This window comes from Trichoderma harzianum (genome assembly GCF_003025095.1).
Source record: "Trichoderma harzianum CBS 226.95 unplaced genomic scaffold M431scaffold_1, whole genome shotgun sequence".
Classification (NCBI taxonomy): Eukaryota; Fungi; Ascomycota; class Sordariomycetes; order Hypocreales; family Hypocreaceae; genus Trichoderma; species Trichoderma harzianum.
Genome location: NW_020209249.1, coordinates 2,969,216 through 2,986,106, shown reverse-complemented (window position 1 = coordinate 2,986,106; position 16,891 = coordinate 2,969,216). Strand labels below are relative to the sequence as shown.

The 16,891-nt window shown below is 48.7% G+C and overlaps 5 protein-coding genes across 5 annotated transcripts; 4 read left to right on the top strand and 1 right to left on the bottom strand.

The window, feature by feature from the left end:
- Positions 1-2,277: 2,277 nt before the first annotated feature.
- Positions 2,278-3,102, top strand: M431DRAFT_503093 (hypothetical protein). The gene has a single exon (XM_024918262.1). It carries the CDS (start codon positions 2,320-2,322, stop codon positions 2,953-2,955), a length of 636 nt encoding a protein of 211 aa, XP_024780598.1. The 5' UTR covers positions 2,278-2,319; the 3' UTR covers positions 2,956-3,102.
- An 895-nt stretch (positions 3,103-3,997) lies between these two features.
- On the bottom strand, positions 3,998-4,633 carry M431DRAFT_538027 (hypothetical protein; the record flags this gene model as incomplete). The annotated part of the gene is made up of 1 exon (XM_024921025.1): positions 3,998-4,633. Exon 1 carries the CDS (start codon positions 4,592-4,594, stop codon positions 3,998-4,000), a length of 597 nt encoding a protein of 198 aa, XP_024780597.1. The 5' UTR covers positions 4,595-4,633.
- Positions 4,634-5,754: 1,121 nt separating this feature from the next.
- On the top strand, positions 5,755-9,087 carry M431DRAFT_72480 (hypothetical protein; the record flags this gene model as incomplete). Its single annotated transcript, XM_024922030.1, has 6 exons — positions 5,755-5,883; positions 6,010-6,063; positions 6,119-6,400; positions 6,516-6,606; positions 6,691-7,974; positions 8,048-9,087. 6 exons carry the CDS (start codon positions 5,755-5,757, stop codon positions 9,085-9,087), a joined length of 2,880 nt encoding a protein of 959 aa, XP_024780596.1.
- Positions 9,088-10,334: 1,247 nt separating this feature from the next.
- M431DRAFT_12735 (hypothetical protein) lies at positions 10,335-11,660 on the top strand. The gene is made up of 4 exons (XM_024912332.1): positions 10,335-10,701; positions 10,775-10,840; positions 10,907-11,079; positions 11,208-11,660. The coding sequence occupies exons 1-4, from the start codon at positions 10,516-10,518 to the stop codon at positions 11,527-11,529; spliced, it is 747 nt and encodes a 248-aa protein (XP_024780595.1). The 5' UTR covers positions 10,335-10,515; the 3' UTR covers positions 11,530-11,660.
- A 667-nt stretch (positions 11,661-12,327) lies between these two features.
- On the top strand, positions 12,328-15,916 carry M431DRAFT_104856 (hypothetical protein; the record flags this gene model as incomplete). Its single annotated transcript, XM_024911559.1, has 3 exons — positions 12,328-13,899; positions 14,074-14,439; positions 14,675-15,916. 3 exons carry the CDS (start codon positions 12,328-12,330, stop codon positions 15,914-15,916), a joined length of 3,180 nt encoding a protein of 1,059 aa, XP_024780594.1.
- Positions 15,917-16,891: the final 975 nt, after the last annotated feature.

Below are 16,891 nucleotides of genomic sequence, written 5' to 3'. Positions count from 1 at the left end.
GCCGTCAAAGGTATACCCTTCCATATTATTCATGTGATTCCGGGTCATGTTTTTTTGCTCTATGATGATTTTCTTGGCTGCTTCGTGAAGCTCGTCCAGAACAAACGGGGGCGCATCTGCACTTGGTTCCGGCGGTTTCTCGAATTTCCTGAGCTGGTCGTCTTTGATGCGATTGCCATCAACGCACTGTGAGAAGAGACGATTGAGCTCCTGGCACTCGGGACTCATGGCATTAGTGGCCCTCGCCCACTTCAGATAGAGGTTCTTGACACGACCCAGTGAGGCGTTTGTATACTTGGCAAAGTAGAGTAAACGATCATCATCTGTAATTGGCGAGAACCTCAAGGGTTCACGGACCCCTGGATAGTGTGCTGCTTGGGATACCGTCGATGGGATGATGTCTGGGTCCCACGTCACAAAAAAGGTATCGCCATCCAGATCGCCTCCTGACATCATATCTGCAGCGGGTCGGCGTCCTGTTGTAGGGAAGACAATGCAGTCGACCAGGTGTGCGAGTTCAGGTCTTTCAACAACATCAAGCTTCTGAAGATCTCCTGGATGCAAACAAGGATTCCTCGTTACCAATACTTTCGTATTTTTCAGTGCATAAGGCTGACCGTCCCCATCCATGGTCACTTTGACGGCACATTGGCCCGGTTTCAAAACGCCCCAGGCATCGCAAACTCCAAATAAGAGCCTCGATTTCGGGATTAGAATACGGCACTTTTGTTCGTCCCGCTTGTTCAGCATCTTGTCGTATTCAGCGTTGATGAGTTTGTTGATTGTTGGCCGTACGGCATCCAACGAGTCGATAATGACCCGTTCGGCAACCTGTGGCATATTCAAATGGCAGAGAATTCTAAAAGCAACTCGTGGGTCTTGATATGCCTCGGCGAGAAACTTAAAGTGCTCTTCCTGTTTGCGAAGGAGAGTCTGTCGACTGATACCCAGCGCGTCGAGAAGAATAACCACCTCGTCGTTGAGATGTCCAAACACATACGGCTAAAGTTGCATGGGCCATTAGTATGCTGATACATGATGAGATGGGATGAATTTACCTTTGAGTATTCTACAACCGAAAAAGACAAGTCGTCGCCGCCGCTGAATTTCTTCATTGATTTTCTCATCTTGAGCCATGGTCCCCCCTTTGGCATGGTGGGATCCAACGTCACTACACCCTTGTATCCACGATATCGTATCTGAAAGACAGAAGGTGTATATCTAATGTTGCGAAATGAAATGTTGATGCGTCGCGATAGCTGGCTGGCAAGGCCGGGCGATATCAACCCACACCCGTCTGTAAATATAAAGTCTCCCACCTCGATATCTGGGATGTCTTCCACCTTTTTCGAATCAACTTGCATTGCTGCGCGAGCAACCGAAAACAATAGGCCAATTCGCTTTGCCTTTTTGGCTACAGTCTTCATCTTGGTAAAGTCGCCTAATGCCTCCACTTTCTGGGAGATTTGCTCTTTAGAGACTGCGCAGAGATAACAGGTGCGAGACTTGAGTTGGCTGTTGCTGTGACCGTAGAAGTTGTAATGCACTCCCTGTATAGTAATCCCTGTGCGAAGGAGCCTGACTGCATAGTCTGAACATTCTCGGAAAGTTGTTGGCTGTATCACTTTATCTGTAGTTCCTTCTGCTGAAGATGAAGAGCTGGCGCCTTTGAGGGAGCGAAAATCAGCCAGAGAGATGACTAGATACCGGTCAAGAGGTAGGTCTTGAATAGCACGATTCATATCTACAGGTCCGTAGCGGAGTTCAAGCCGATGCTGAGAGTTCTTGGTTGAGAGGCTGACCATTTTGATGAGTTTCAACCCATTTGTTGCTTCGGCAGTGGGTAGCCGTGGGATCTGAAATTCCCATTTTGTATCATCTAGAGAGATCTTGTCGAGTAGAACATGTTCAAAGGATTTGGGATTAGACGAGGTTCGAGGAGGCATCTTGGGTGACTGTACTTGGTTTGCTTGTTTCAGTCCTGCGATTGGTGTACATTGATGGAATGAAGTGGAAATATTTCAGATGTGTCCACTTGGGTGATAATGCGCTGGTGGTTCAATTCGAGACACAGAAATCACTGTGAATGTCAGCATCCCCAAAGGAGGGGAATGTGAATGTGCACGGTTGGTTGCACGGCATTTTTCCGCACTCGCACGAGGCTCTGGTGATACGTGGTACATACATGTATCGAAGGCCTCCCGCATTAGCTCTCGCCGATTGCTCTATATATTGTCGTATTCGCCAATAATGCCTTTGTTCTAGACCTTTCCACTTCTCTCGCCCAGATACCTTTCACAGTCGCAATTTGTGAGCAAAATGGGAGCTGTCAGCGTAGCTCAACAATTCAAGCCAACGAACATATACATTGTCGGCGCACAATGTACAGGCAAAACGTCACTTGTCAATGCATTAGAAAGCTCCTTTGCCGATTTATTCAGCACCACGCCTCCCATTGTTGTTAGAGAGGTCGCTCGCTCAGTGCTAAAGATACATGGATTTACAGCCAGCGATATCACCTCAGATCCTGCCCGTTGCTTGCAGTTACAGGCGCTCATATTGGAAGCTCAATTCAACAGTGAGCGCGATGCCTTGACTAGAAGTCCCTGGATTATATCCGATCGCTCGGGAATAGATCCCATCATATATGCATCGCGCCATATTGGAAGTGAGGCCGTGAGCCTCATGACCTCGTCTAATTATTGGCAAGAGTTGAGAGGTCGTATGTCACAATCATTGGTGTTTGTCTGCGAAACGGTGGAAGATTGGCTTGTAAGCGATGGAGTCAGACTTATGCCTCGAGATGTAGAGGACTGGATGGAATATGACAATGAATTCTGTCGTATGCTGGAGAGTGCAGAAATACCGTACCAGATGATCCCGCGTTCGGTCAAAAGTCTTGAAGATAGGGCTTCGTTTGTGTGGTCAAGGTGGAAGGAGGCCACATCGGCTTGAGCTTACAGTGCGCCGAAGTGATGTGAGCTTTAGATGTTGCTACATAGATGTTTGAGAGTTACCAAACGTAATAAAAATCCTACGAGGCTCCCACACATCCCCCATTGTCAAGCATGCCCCTTTGACCGATGCGCAAGTAGAGGACGCTGCAGGACATTTGGACGAGCGTGTGTACCTCGACCAGGAACCTGGTGTTCAATGCGTCCATTGTGCGCCGAGGTGGCAGGGGTCTTACTGGCTTTCGTCTCCAGGTCCCCTTTCTCAAAGCCCTTTACATCCCCCCAGGCATCCTGAAGGAACCACGGAGAATTGCGAGGAAGTTCCCAAACGGCCTGCTCACGGATGAGAATCTCCTGCATGCATTCTTTGTCTGAACGTATTAAAAATTTATACTAAGGTTAATATAGTTGCTAAGAGCTGAAGTGGAACGAGAACGTGAAGACCAGAGCGGTTCGCAACAAGGTCAGAGATATTGCGAACATGACGAGATGGTACATCACCAGAATGGATCAGCGGTGGTTTCATCGTTCGTTTGGCAATACGACCACAAACCTCGCGAACATGCACTAAAGACGCTACGAGAACCCGATCGGGATAAAATAAAAGGGAGAACATGTACATAGTTAGTTATTCAGTACCCCAAGCTCGTTGTCCAATTAGAGCAGATGTCTAATTCTTAAATATCTGCTACTATTACTACTTTCTGCTACTATAGCTGTATTCCTCTAATATTACCTACGATAGCTACATTTTTTCTAGAATTTGGTATTATTTACGACAAAGGATGCGGGATAACAAAATAGGGGTGCTAAGTAGGCATTCCCTAGTAATAATATGGCAGCCACTAGTAGGTAAGAGTTGGAAGAATATTCCATATTTGAACCTTGATTCTGTCTTAACAACTAGCCATCTAAGTTATTTAAATGAGTGTAAGAAGTGAACTCGTGATCCAGCTGAGGTTGGTAGCTCATTGGACTCATCCCATGAGTCTGATGACCCGTATCGCTGGATTGATGAATAAGTTGATAAGTCGCTGCTTTCTTCAATCGATCTGGATTCTACAGCAATTGGCGAAATACTCTGTTCCGCTTCCGCAGCTAGCCCGTGCTGACAAGTCCTCATCGCGTTTCAATACACTGTAAGAACTACCACCGTTTGTCATCGATATCATCTCGATGAGTGCTCCGACAGTGGCAGATGCTACCGACGTAACGGCAGCAGTGCCTCCTTTGTAAACGTGTACTCCGGTCCCCTGAGTGAGACTGCTGTATAGATCATTGATTGCGTCAGCTATCGTGAAGCATTGCGTGGTAGCCACCACGATAACTTTTGCCGTCCAAATAACTCCATTGTTGCGCGAGCTTGTGAAAACAAACTCGTCTGCCTCAACGTTGCCAAGCACGTTGAAGAAATGAAACATCTGAGAGTGAAGGTTGTCCAGACTGGCCGAATATCCTGCATTTGCCAATGTTGCAGAGCTTGCTGACCAACAATAATAGGCAGTCTCACCATCGATGTTCAAAGTCCTAGGCTCCAGCCCTCTCACATCAACGGCCGCTATGTCCTTCAGGTCCACTGGTTTGCAGGCCACAAAGCTGAGATGTAACATCAGACATGCGATCAAATTATTGAGCTTCATTTTGTCGGTTTGTCGTCTTATCAGATCGGATAACTTTAACATGATGTTAGTTTCCCGTCTCATATATTATATAGAGTGTACATGTATACAGGGTATATGGAAGGCTTACAGGTTGGTAGGTTAAGCATACAGTAAAAATTAAGATCGAAGAGAACTGAGTCGAATTGAAAAGACAAGTTTCTCATCTACGACAGCGTGCGATATATATAGCTAGACAGTACAATAGTATTGAAGGCAGTATCCTGGTGCAACCTCAATATACGAGTCCCCGGCGGGTTGATAAAGCTAATCACTTAGGATCCTGCGTAACAGCGCTAGCTCTGCTCACTTCTTTCCTATTACAGAAAAATTGAAAGAAGTCACCTTGAAATAGTTTACTCTGCAGACTGAACACTTGTAAGCAGGGTGCCAAATACCTCTAATTATAAGATAGGGAGGTAGCTCTATGGGTAACATAATGTATGTATAGGCATGGTAAGATAGATACATAAATTCCTACGTGTTTTGACAACTAAGCGGCAATTGGAATTATACAGATTGTGATAAGCCTTGAGGCGACCAAACCATAACTAAGCCATGGCTGAACATTAGAATCTGGCCAATCATGGTTTTCTTCATCCGAAGCATCTCGTCGTCTTCGAGAGTACAATGTACATACATTTACGAGTACAAAGCTCCCCTCATTCGGCTGCGGGAGGGACCAAGTACATCCACATGCCACGGAGGCGGAAAAACGTCGGCTGCCAGAGCTCCTCCAGCAGATTTGCCCCGCCAATTCAAGCCTCTGAGGAGCCATGCCACTTCGACCAAGGCAAGGCCGACTTCCATGATTTTGCCTGGAGCCAGTCATCCAGTAAAGCCAGCAGTCTGCGACTCTTGTAAGCCTCCTTGCGCTCCAGGCCTCTGTCGCTTCCTCTTCCCCTCTCCCTCCCTCTCTCTTTTGATCCCTTAATCCTCTCTTGGTCCCGTCTTCTTGCGGCCTGGCCTGGCTTAGCCTCTTGACCCGGGATTCAGCTCACGATTGTCTTTCTTCTCCAGCACGTCAACGCTGGCTCATGAGCGCTGCTCGCTCCTCAACTACTTAAATCCGCGCTGAAAAGATTCTGTCGGCATCTCGTCTTCTCTGAGCTCCCCAGCTGTCTCTCTCTTTTGCGCCCGAGATGGCCTCGAACGGCACGCAGGAGGCCTTTGCGCCTACGGACGTCTTAGGTGCCGTCATGACGATGCGAAGCGGGGAGCAGGAGGCAAAGAAGAAGGCGCACGAATACTTGGAGGCGTTCCAGAAATCGGTACGTCGCAATCCGCCTGCTCGTCTGGTTGACCAGCTCTCAGCTTGGAGCTTACAGCTTGCTAATCATCACCACCCGTCTAATCTATAGAAGGACTCGTGGGGAACAGTAATTGGGATTCTCCAGTCCAAGGCCGAGCCCGAGGCGACACTCTTCGCCGCCATCACACTTCGTGGAAAGGTTGTTCCATTTTCTTGTCATCATGCGTTTGTCCGCAGACTACTAACAATACTAGATCACCTATGATCTCATCACTCAGGTGCCTCCGAACGAGCTGCCCGCACTTCGAAATCAGATTCTGCTCCTTCTGAAGCACTACGCCTCCGGACCGAAACCCATCCGGGTCCAGCTATGCGTGTGTCTGGCCATTCTGGCGATCCAAATGAAGGATTGGAACGATGTGCTCCATTCGGTTGTCCAGTCCCTGAGCGACAGCCCCGAGAGCCATGCTTGTATCCTCGACTTTTTACGAGTCCTTCCCGAGGAGGTGACTGAAGGTCGAAAAATTACCTTGTCTGTACGTGGATTGCGATACTCTATAAAAAATCGGCGCGACGCTTGGCCCTCATCGATTACCCTTTCGGCCGGTCGGTAGTCACCCTCGAAGAATACATCTAATTGTTTGGAAATAGGAAGAAGACCTTGCATTGCGGACGCAGGCATTGCTGGGAGATAATGCAGACCAAGTCGTGCAGCTTCTCATCAATTATTCGCAGTCTTCACGTAAGTTATTCTGTCCCCTGGGGTTTCAACCCCCATCGCCTCTCTATAAGACAGAAAGGAAGATTGACATGAGATTTTCCCTAGCTGCCGCATCTCAAAACCCACTCCTGATGGAATGCATCACATCCTGGCTTCGCGAAGTCCCCGTGGCCACCATCGCCAATTCACCGCTTCTGGATGCGATTTTCCATGGGATAGCATCTGACGGGTGCAGTCAAGAGGCTGCAGAGTGTCTGAGCACGATGTTAAGAGAGACGGGCGACGTTGACGAATCCCAAGATATTATCCAGACTTTATTCCCCCGAATCATCAGTCTGACGCCGCGCATTGCTACCCTCGTCGAAGAAGAGGATACCGAAGGGCTGAAATCTCTAACCAAGGTTCTAGCAACAGCAGCCGAAAGCTGGGTGGTGGCCATTGCACGACAGCCAACTCAATTCCGGCCCCTCGTTGACGCTGTCCTCGAATGCGCCGCCCGAGACAAGGATCGAGAGGTTATCGAGCACACATTCAACTTTTGGTATGAACTGAAGCAGTATCTGGTGCTGGAAAGATATATTCAAGGTAGACTGGAGCTGGTCGATGTCTTCTCCAAGCTTGTGGATATTCTTCTATTGCATCTGCAATACCCACGACCGGAGTCTGGAAGCGAAACGGATCTGTTTGACGGAGACCGCGAGCAAGAAGAGAAATTTCGCGAGTTCCGACACCAAATGGGCGACACGCTCAAGGATTGCTGTGAAGTAATGGGCGTCACCGAGTGCCTCACCAAGGTGCTTCATGCCATCCAGCTGTGGACGCAAAAATACGCAAGCCAGGCCACCGAAGCAACAGTGCCGCATTGGCAAGAGCTTGAGGCTCCGCTGTTTGCGATGCGTGCCCTCGGCCGCATGGTGGACAAGGAGGAGGATGTCGTTCTCCCTCAGCTGATGCCCCTGTTGGTGCAGATGCCTAGCCACGAGAAGCTGCGCTTTGCCACCATCATGGTGCTTGGACGCTATACGGAGTGGACGGCGGCTCACCCCGAGTACTTGGAGCCTCAGTTCAACTACATTGTCAACTCATTCCAGTCCGACTCACGAGAAATCAACCGCGCGGCGGCGCTGTCTCTCAAATTTTTCTGCACCGACTGCAAGCATCTCCTCAGCGGCCAAGTGCTGCAGCTTCAGACGTTCTATGACCAGGTCTTGGATAAGCTGCCGGATCTCAGCAAGGAGGAGGTCACCGAGGGCGTTTCCAATGTCCTCGCTGTCCAGCCTGTTTCCGAGACCTATCGCTTGCTCAAGACGTACTGCGATCCTCTGGTCCAAAGGCTGATGACAAAGGCAAACCATGCGACCACAGACGAGGGTAAACTGGCCGTAGCAGGTAATGACTTATTTCTCCCCATTTTCTCCCTTCTACTTCCCCAGCTCTCCTGCTAACGGTTTCGAAATGACAGATCACCTACAGCTCATCACCATCTTTGTGCAGAATGTGATGCCACTCATTAACCCTGGAGAGGAGAATCCTGCAGTTAAGTACTGGCAGGAGATCTTCCCTATTCTGTCTACCGTCCTGGACAACTTCCTCACCTTCTCTCCTATCTGTGAGAGAGTATGTAGGTGCTGGAGAAACATGGTCATTTCCTACCGTACTGCGATCGCGCCCATGCTGGCGGACATGGCAAACAAATTGGCTAGCGGCTTCAATGTCTCTAGGGAAGGCTGTTTCCTCTGGGTCACGTCTGCCATTCTGCGAGAGTTCTCTGAGGCACGGGAGCACGTGGATCCATCCATCACCGAAAATATCTACACGTTCTTTGAAGCGCAAATGACGACGTTCCTGAGAGTCATGACCGAGCTACAGCCCAAGGAGCTGCCGGACGTGATTGACGACTTCTTCCGACTACTTATTGATGCGCTGCTGTACTATCCTCAGAAGCTGGTGCCGTCCCCACTCTTGGTGCCCATCTTCGAGGCCTCCATCTACGCCTTGACGCTGGAGCAGCGGGATCCTCTTTCTTCCACTCTTCACTTCTTGAGGGATCTGCTGTCATACGGTGGCGACAACCCGGCCACCAGTGAGGGGCTGCCGGAAGCAACCGCGGCTGAAATCAGGACTATAGTAAAGAGCCTCCTCGCCAGCCACGGTGAAAACCTGGTAAAGCAGTGCATGGCCGGCATGATGATTACCTTCCCAAGGGACTGCTTCGCGGACGGTAGTGGCGTTTTGCTTAGTCTTTTCGAGCTTTTGCCCGTGGAGACGACGGAATGGGTCTCGCGCACTATCCAGTTACTGCCTCAAGGCACTGTATCTCCGGAAGAAGCAAACAGACTGATGGCCAAGATCAAGGAGCGACTTGCGGTGAATGAGGCCGGAGGTATCCGACACGTGAGGGTGCTACTGCAAGACTTTACCAACACATATCGGCGCCGTAACGTTGCTCCTCGAGACGGCCTCGGACAGCTCGAGGCAACCAGATTCCAGTTTGCCGGCTGAGGTGGATTCAAGGACGAATAAGCAAATATGGAAAGAGAGCAAATTTGAAATGAAAGAAAATACCATTTGACAGCAAATACCAATAAGGGGTTGGGGAGGGTGAAGCAAATGAGGGAGGTTCCGAGCATAGGAATCGTCGATTAACATGAATCCGACCTGAGGACAATGTAGGGCGAGGCGATGCAAGCGTGTATGTTTCAGAGAGCACAAAGTTAATGGGGGAGAGAACTGTAAGAGAGGGTCCGGGGCTGGAATTTGAAGGCGAAGTCAAGGGTGGGCCAAGAACAGAGAAGAAGAACATTATTGAAGCAAGGAATCGACAACAATTTAACGATATGGTGATGAACGGGCATATGGAGCTGAGGACTTATCGGGAGGGAGGAAATCTGGGTTGTTCTATGGGGGAGGCCGACTATGCAAATATCCGAATATTACAGTAGATAGAGACATATATTTTTACCAGAAAGGAGTAGTAGACGAGGAGAATAGGAATAATACCGAAGATGTAAATTTAGCAACGCTGATGGCGGTCTTGTTGGCTCTTGTATCGGCGTTTGTCTTGATATACAACGTTGGAATATTGATATGTATTCTAATTATATAGGTATGCTGAGTAACTGACAAGGTGCTTACACACAACCTGAATCTATATCTATTTCCGTCAAGGAGCAACTACTAAGCTATTCAATACCTAGGCAACAATGAAAGAGATACGAGGGATTTAATGGCTGCAAATTGACACAAAGGAAGCGGCAAGTACCGCTGAATGATATGGAATCATTCACATGCAGGTCAATAGTCGTTAGATCTACAACTCGGACTTTTCTGTGCGTAAGACCTAAACCAGAACAAGCGGGAGTGCCTCAAAGTTGCTTAACAAAACTCAATTCTAGCACTTTTTAACAAGTAACCAGATCGGGCATCCTGGATGAAGTTTAGTCTTTGCCTAATTGAGAGACTAGAGCCCCGGTCGTGCATGAGTCAGAAGACAAAGCAGCAAGGCGGGCGCCCGTTAAACTGGGAGGCTAAAAGAAGAACGAAGTCTGGAGGGGAGTGGGTTCAAGTTTATTAGTTGAGCTTTTAGTTATACGGATTACGAGTCGAGAGTGTGTGTGGGGGTTGTGACTGAGATTGGATCTGGGGTGCGGTTTTGGGCTGTTAGTTACGCCGGGGAGTCATTTTTTTTAGTTGTTTTGCATATGTATGTAAGACACACCGAACTTGTTCTTTCCTCTGTCTCTTTCATTCTTTCTTTTGTTTTCAGACGACTCTTGTTCAATCAGTTCATTATATTAAACAGAACAGAACAAGCATAAAGACAAAGAGAAGAAAGAGGTCTTTTTTCCTTCTCTTTCAGTTCAACACACAGACACACACCGACAAAAGAGAAGAAGCAAAGGAAGAAATAACAGAAGAGACACAGACAGCATGTCGCCCCAGGAATTCATCAACTCGCCCAAATACGGCTCAGCCACTCTCATCCCCTTTGATCCCAACAGCGAGGCCCAGTGCAAGCGGCTATACGAGCAGCGCCTGGCGTGTTCGTGGGACTACGACTTGATTGAGGAATGGAGGGCCAAAGTGCGCGAGGGGACGAAATTCATGTACTGGATTGTGAGTTTTCCTTGTGTGAGATTTGGGGATGAGAGTGAAGGAGACTTGAAGGGCTGACAACGAGCGGTAACAGACGATTAACGATGAGTTGCCTGAGAAAGCCGACTATCTGGCTAAACACATTGAAAGATTTCCGAAAGTAAGTCGAGCAAGAGAGATGATTCTCAAAAAGAAATGTCAATAAATGCTTATCTTTGTTGTTCAGGAAAAAGAAGCCATCGTCGACACAGCAGAAACTCTGGGCAAGTCATCGAGAACACCAACGCTAATCTCCTTCATCCCCATCGGCCACATTGCCCTTGAATTATATCCGGAACGCCAGGAACAGTATTCCCTGCCCGATTCCACCGTATGGATCAAGTCTCTGTATATTTCATGGTACGTCTGCAAGAAGACTCTTTTCTCGTTTACTCCCTCATCTCATCTCATCTCATCTCAACATCATCCCTCATCTCAACATCACTACTCATTCCCCATCTCATACTCATTCTCATCATCACCATCAGGGCCATCCAAGCCGGCGGCTTCGGCCGCTCCGCAATGCACCAGCTCGAGCGCCTCGCCGCCCTCCCTCCCCTCAACGCCACCGTCATGGCCCTCGACACCACGACGAAAAAGTTCCAGACCACCCCCGAGAGCATCGCCATCTTTAACAAGATCCGCGGCTCCGAGGTCGCCAGCGCAGACTTCCGCTCCAACGAGGAGTGGTACACGCGCCAGGGGTACGACATCATTTGTTATGTTGACGAGATGTACAAGTGGGTGGACCAGGAGACGGGGATTGCGATTTCGGTGCCGTCGGTGTTTATGAAGAAGCAGCTTGTTTGAACGCTTGATGGAGTTGAGTTGGTTTCTGTTGTTTCAAAGGGGGGCGTTTTTTAGACGGTGTAGATGCAATGGTTGCTGTAGGTTTACAGTGTATACAATGGAAGTGTTGTTTGTTAATTATCGCCTTTGAGGTCCAAAATTTGTGCGACTGTTTTGTTCTTGTTCTCTTGTCAACTCACAACCACTTGTTTCGCGAGATTGAACAAACACGTTTCAATGTTGTTGTGAAAATAAAGGATTCTTTGGTAGGCAGCTACTATTTTGTTCTAAATAAAGAATTTTCTTTGTATTCACAATCCCTACCATTCAGTGTCTTCCCGTTTTTCTTTGTTTCTTCAAATCAGTCCGAAACTTGGAAGTGCTTTTCTCCTTTATTCTTCTCTCATCTGAACCTCTCTTCCAATTGTTCCTTTCGTAGGCTTCGCCCCAATCTGCAGCCATCCGTTCTCTTGTAATTGTTCTTGTACAGACTCTATCTCCCTCTGGTTGTTCCAATGAAGTAGACAAAGCCATTTTCCTTACCGCCGTTTCGATTTGGTGAAACAGTTTCTGAACACTAAATCATCTTGTCAACAAGATGTGTCCAAGATGTTACACTCGCGAATGTGATAAAAGACGACTCAAAGTCTCTATATAATTAGCATATATGCCCTTGATCTATGAACCCATCTTTGTAGAAAATACTTCACATTCAACTCAACATTAGCTACCAAGTTAGCATCGTATCCTAGAGTGCAGTATCCAAAGTTCGATATCATGGCCAGTCCCGCAGATAGAATCAAGAACAAGGGTCTTGAAATGACCCTTACAGGCGACCCAACGTCCACAAAAAGGAGAAACCGCGATACTTACGAACAAGACGATGACGGCAATTCCAATAATGATCCCAATGCCAACGGTCCACCGGCGAAGAAAATTAAACAATGCTGCAAATTCTGCTTACACGATACCCGAGGCAGGAAACTGGCCCAAGTAAGGGGATGCAATTACGAAACACTTGCGAACGGAGACATTCTCGAGTGTCAAAACTGTGCCGACTACCGCTCGGAGCATCCAGACAAAGAAATCAAGTGTGAACCTCATGAGCTTCTGCGCAATAAAAAGGTCTGGCGCCGGTACGGCATAGGCCATCCTTCGACTTATCCGGCGCAACCCTGCGACCAGTGCATCACAAGCGGCAAATCCAACCAATGCAACATCGATTCCATTCTCAACTACGGCTGTACAGCAACAAAGGCCTGCCGAGATGGTAACTGTACACTCAACGGCCACAGGTTGGAGGCAGCGCCCAGTTCTGTCATTTCCCTCGGTGATCCTTGGACACGTACAGAATGCCAATATTGTGAGCACATGACGAAGAATGGCAGGACCACAATCGGATGCAGTTGGCTCAGGGATCGAGCGAATCGAAAGAAGTCCTGCTTCAACTGTCAATCCCGCAACCTGGTGTGCTTCAACGGCGGACGCCTCATCGGCGAGCCTCCAACCTTGACTCTCCCCAGAGTGTGGAATGTCGCCGCCACACACGAATTTGGATTTGTTGACTGTAGGAAAACCGGTACAACCCGTCGCACCTGCAAGAGATGTCTCGAGGACAAGAGCGGTCACTGCCATGCTGATGCCGGGCATTATCGTTATGCGTGTACTCGTTGTGCTGAGCTCGGCATTGACTGTGTCGATAGTGGCAATGGCACGTATTATCCCATCTTCGACCTGGCCAGAGTTGGCATCGGCTTACACTTGCCCTTTATCCAGTGTTCGTGTTGCATAAAGAAAGGGAGAAACTGCGATTTGCAGCGCCCGTGTGACTCATGCGTCGAGCACGGCGACCAGTGCGATGCCTTCGCGGGCGATACAGCCAGGTATTGTATAAACGGTCGACTAGATCCGCCTCCTGGGCCTCTCTATTATCTCGCGTTGGGATACGGTGCCAATGGTGTCAATGATGTCAAAGACGGATCTGCCGTGGAACACTGGGTAGGTCCGTTGACAAGCATATACGGCATGATCCCCGGGAGGGACAATAGGCAACTCGTCGCCTCATTCGCCGCTGATTTAAGAGGAAAACTGCTTCCATACGGAAAGCCTCCTCACGGTGATGTCGCTCAGAACGGGGTCATGTTTGGACCAGCGAGCGCGATAACCAAGGAAAACATTGTGGCATGGATCGAATCCAATTATCCTCAACATCACCCGATCAACGAGTTTCCGGGATACAAAGATTGTATCCAAGCGGCAAGGTCCTTTGTGCAGAATCTTCGCAGCGGAAAGCCTCGTCTCCGCGCCGAGCAATTCCTGAGCAACGAACCGAGGAGCTTCACACACGGCCCTGATTGCGGAGAGCATTGTTGCGTCGATGTTGCTGGCAATGTTGCTGCCCATAATCTTGCTGTTTCTGCCATCGTCAGCCCTGTCCCTGTGTCAGCTCAGGTTCCGATTCCTTTCCTGAATGATGATGCCATGGCTTTCTTACCAATGCCAATGGATATTGATGGCAACGGGACCGCCGATGCGATGGGTTACATCCATGGAAATGGAAATGAGAATGAAAATGAAAATGTCATGAGCCAGGGAGCAGGAGCACTCCAATTTCTCAATTCTCAGTGGCCCAATCCGCAATTTTACTTTACCATTGCAGCTCCTTCTGACCAGGAGCTGCCAGCTGTCAGGTTCAGCCCAGATTTGCCAGTCGACATGGATCTTGGTTTCGGTCTGAATCTCTATCCCAGCCCCTGCGTGCCAGCTGCCAGACTCTACCCGCCTCAGGTTATTTCTAGCGATTTCCATGCGGACCTCGATCCATATCTCAACTTCTCCTCGAATCAGTTTCCCGTTGGTGAATCTGACATACGCACCGATATCGATCTCAGCTTGCTGGCGGGTTTGGAAATTAATCCACCCGAGATTCTCGTCGACGAGCAAGATAGAGAAGCCAATATCGATCCCAGACTACGTACGGAATTTGTCGACTTCAATCCGCTTCCATTCAATAATCCTAACACAGATCCCAGGATAGATCCCGAACAAACAAGGAGAGATATCGCCTTATGCATGACTATTCTAGGCGACGTAACCAACTCGACGCCTCTACTCCTTGAAGACGTTCCTCAGCTTGATGAGACTGCACCGGTAGATGACGAGCCAGTTTGATCAAATGGAGCAGAACCCTAAGAAAGCCTCGTTTGGCATCGCTTCAGACAAGATCAACGGGGAAAGCAGTGGTTTCAATAATGTCCTCAACGACATACCGCGACGTGCGAGGCACGTTGCACCAAGCACTCCTAACAAATGCCTAGAACTTCGAGACGCTCAGTTCTGCGAGCACAAGGTCGCGGCAGACTCCATCTGTCAAAGCGGCTCTCACGGAAAAGAAGACCGCGTCCACGTCTGCGACCACTGCAGCAAAGCGAGCGCCCTCGAGCTGGTCAGCATCGGAAGCTCGTTCGACCTAGCCGCGATCGAGAACATGCGCGCGTACCTCTGCAACCACTGCGCTGAGAAAGTCAGCAAAGACGTCCGCCCCGTGCTGCGGAACAGGCTCACCAGCGACCTCAAGGTCTGGGGCAAATGCCAGGATTTCCCCCTTGCGAGTCGTATTCCCGTCCCGTTCAACAAGGACGGCGGCACTATCACTTTCATGGGCGACGCTCAGAAGATCACTGGATGCCTATGCGGAACGAAACTTCTCTACCGACGCCTTTGCTACAGCCACCGTCTCAAGTATGGGGACGAGGTCGTGAAGCAGGCTCAGGAGATGCAAGACTGGTGCCAGAAAAAATACGGCGCCAAACCCTGTTTTGTTTGTCTCAAGGGAAGCCAGCCTCGTGTAGTTGCCTTTAAGGGACGGCAGTGGGCTGCCAACCAGGCCAAATGCACTGCCTGGCAGTGTCTTGTCTGCGGCGACTTGGTCCTGAATCAACCAACTATGAGCATCTTTGGACCGCAAGGGCCCAAAGCCATAGTTTCGATACCTCGGGTAATTATCAACAATGTATATGGGAGCCAGGATGTAGAAGAGCAAGAAACTGAGCATGGTGTACAGGAAATATCTAGCGAGGAGCTGAAGGGAGAGGAAGAGCTTCGGTCATACGCAACTGGAAATCAAGCATCTTTTGGGGAGCCATCGCCATCTGTAACGTACTGGGACGAAGGATCGAATGGAGACCAGGTATCTTTTGGGGAGCCATCGATAATGGATTGGGACGAAGAATCAAACGGGATCCAAGAGGGAACGTTGTACGAACAACCTGAAGCAGAGCACGGAGGCCGAGATGGAGGACGAAATGCACGGGAAGTTGGAGAGGAAGCTCAAGAACGGGATGCGTCCGAGTCCAACGAAGAGGCCTCTTGGGGGGGATCTTGGACTCTTGTTCACCGCCCGATCTAGCTGTTTTTGTCGTTACTGGATGCATGTCGTTAGCATCAAGAGGCCAAGAACTGGTAGACGCGGTGTTGAATACTTGCTTTATTTTTCCCTTTCTCATAACCCAGAAGGAGGGTTTTGTTAGACCATGTACGAGTAGTCTATTGTCATTAACAATTAACAAGATTTGAAAGACAAATATTGAGCCTATTCTCTGTTAAAGTATGTACGCAACTCACCAAGACGATAAGTCGGAACTCTACGTCGGTGCCCAGTACGGAGTAGTTCCATTTTTCAACTCTACACGATTAAACTTCCAAGATGTGTTAGCAAACCGATCACAATTACAAGGGTATGATGTACACACTCAAACGACCTGTTTCAGCACCTGAAATCCTCCGTAGCTTGTACCCGGCCGCGTTTTTGCCGTCTCACCATTCAACGTCAGTCTATTTTACTCGCACTAGACAACCCAAGGTATTTTTGAAGCCAACCGAGTCACCCACGCCACTTAACTTGAGACAAAAGATTACAAGTTGCTTTTTATTGGTCTTATCAACGAAAAGAGAAAGAAAAAGAGGAGGGGTAAAAGAGAAAGGAAAAGGGAAAAGAAAAAACGAAGCGAAAAGGAAGATCAAAATGAAGTAAAACAAGAAAAAGAAAAAGAAACTGTCAAGACGTTCTAAAGGGAAAAGAAAAGAAAAGGGGAAAGAAGGAAGAAAAAAATCAAAAACAACCAGAGGTGAGCAAAGAGTTCAAAGGCCCAAAAGGCACCCGAGTAGAATTGATTGGTCCTAGATACAAAAAGGACGGTAGAATCTTGAAGCGAATCCTCATTACCATGCAAGTTAACAGTCAATAAGTAGAAAAAAATGAAATTACACGTGTGAAATAATGGGATATAAGAGAAGAACGTATGACCCGTAGTTTCAGAGTCTGAGAAAACCATCCTCGCAAAGCCCAAGAGGGGAATTAATGGCCATGGTCCCCCCCGAGGCC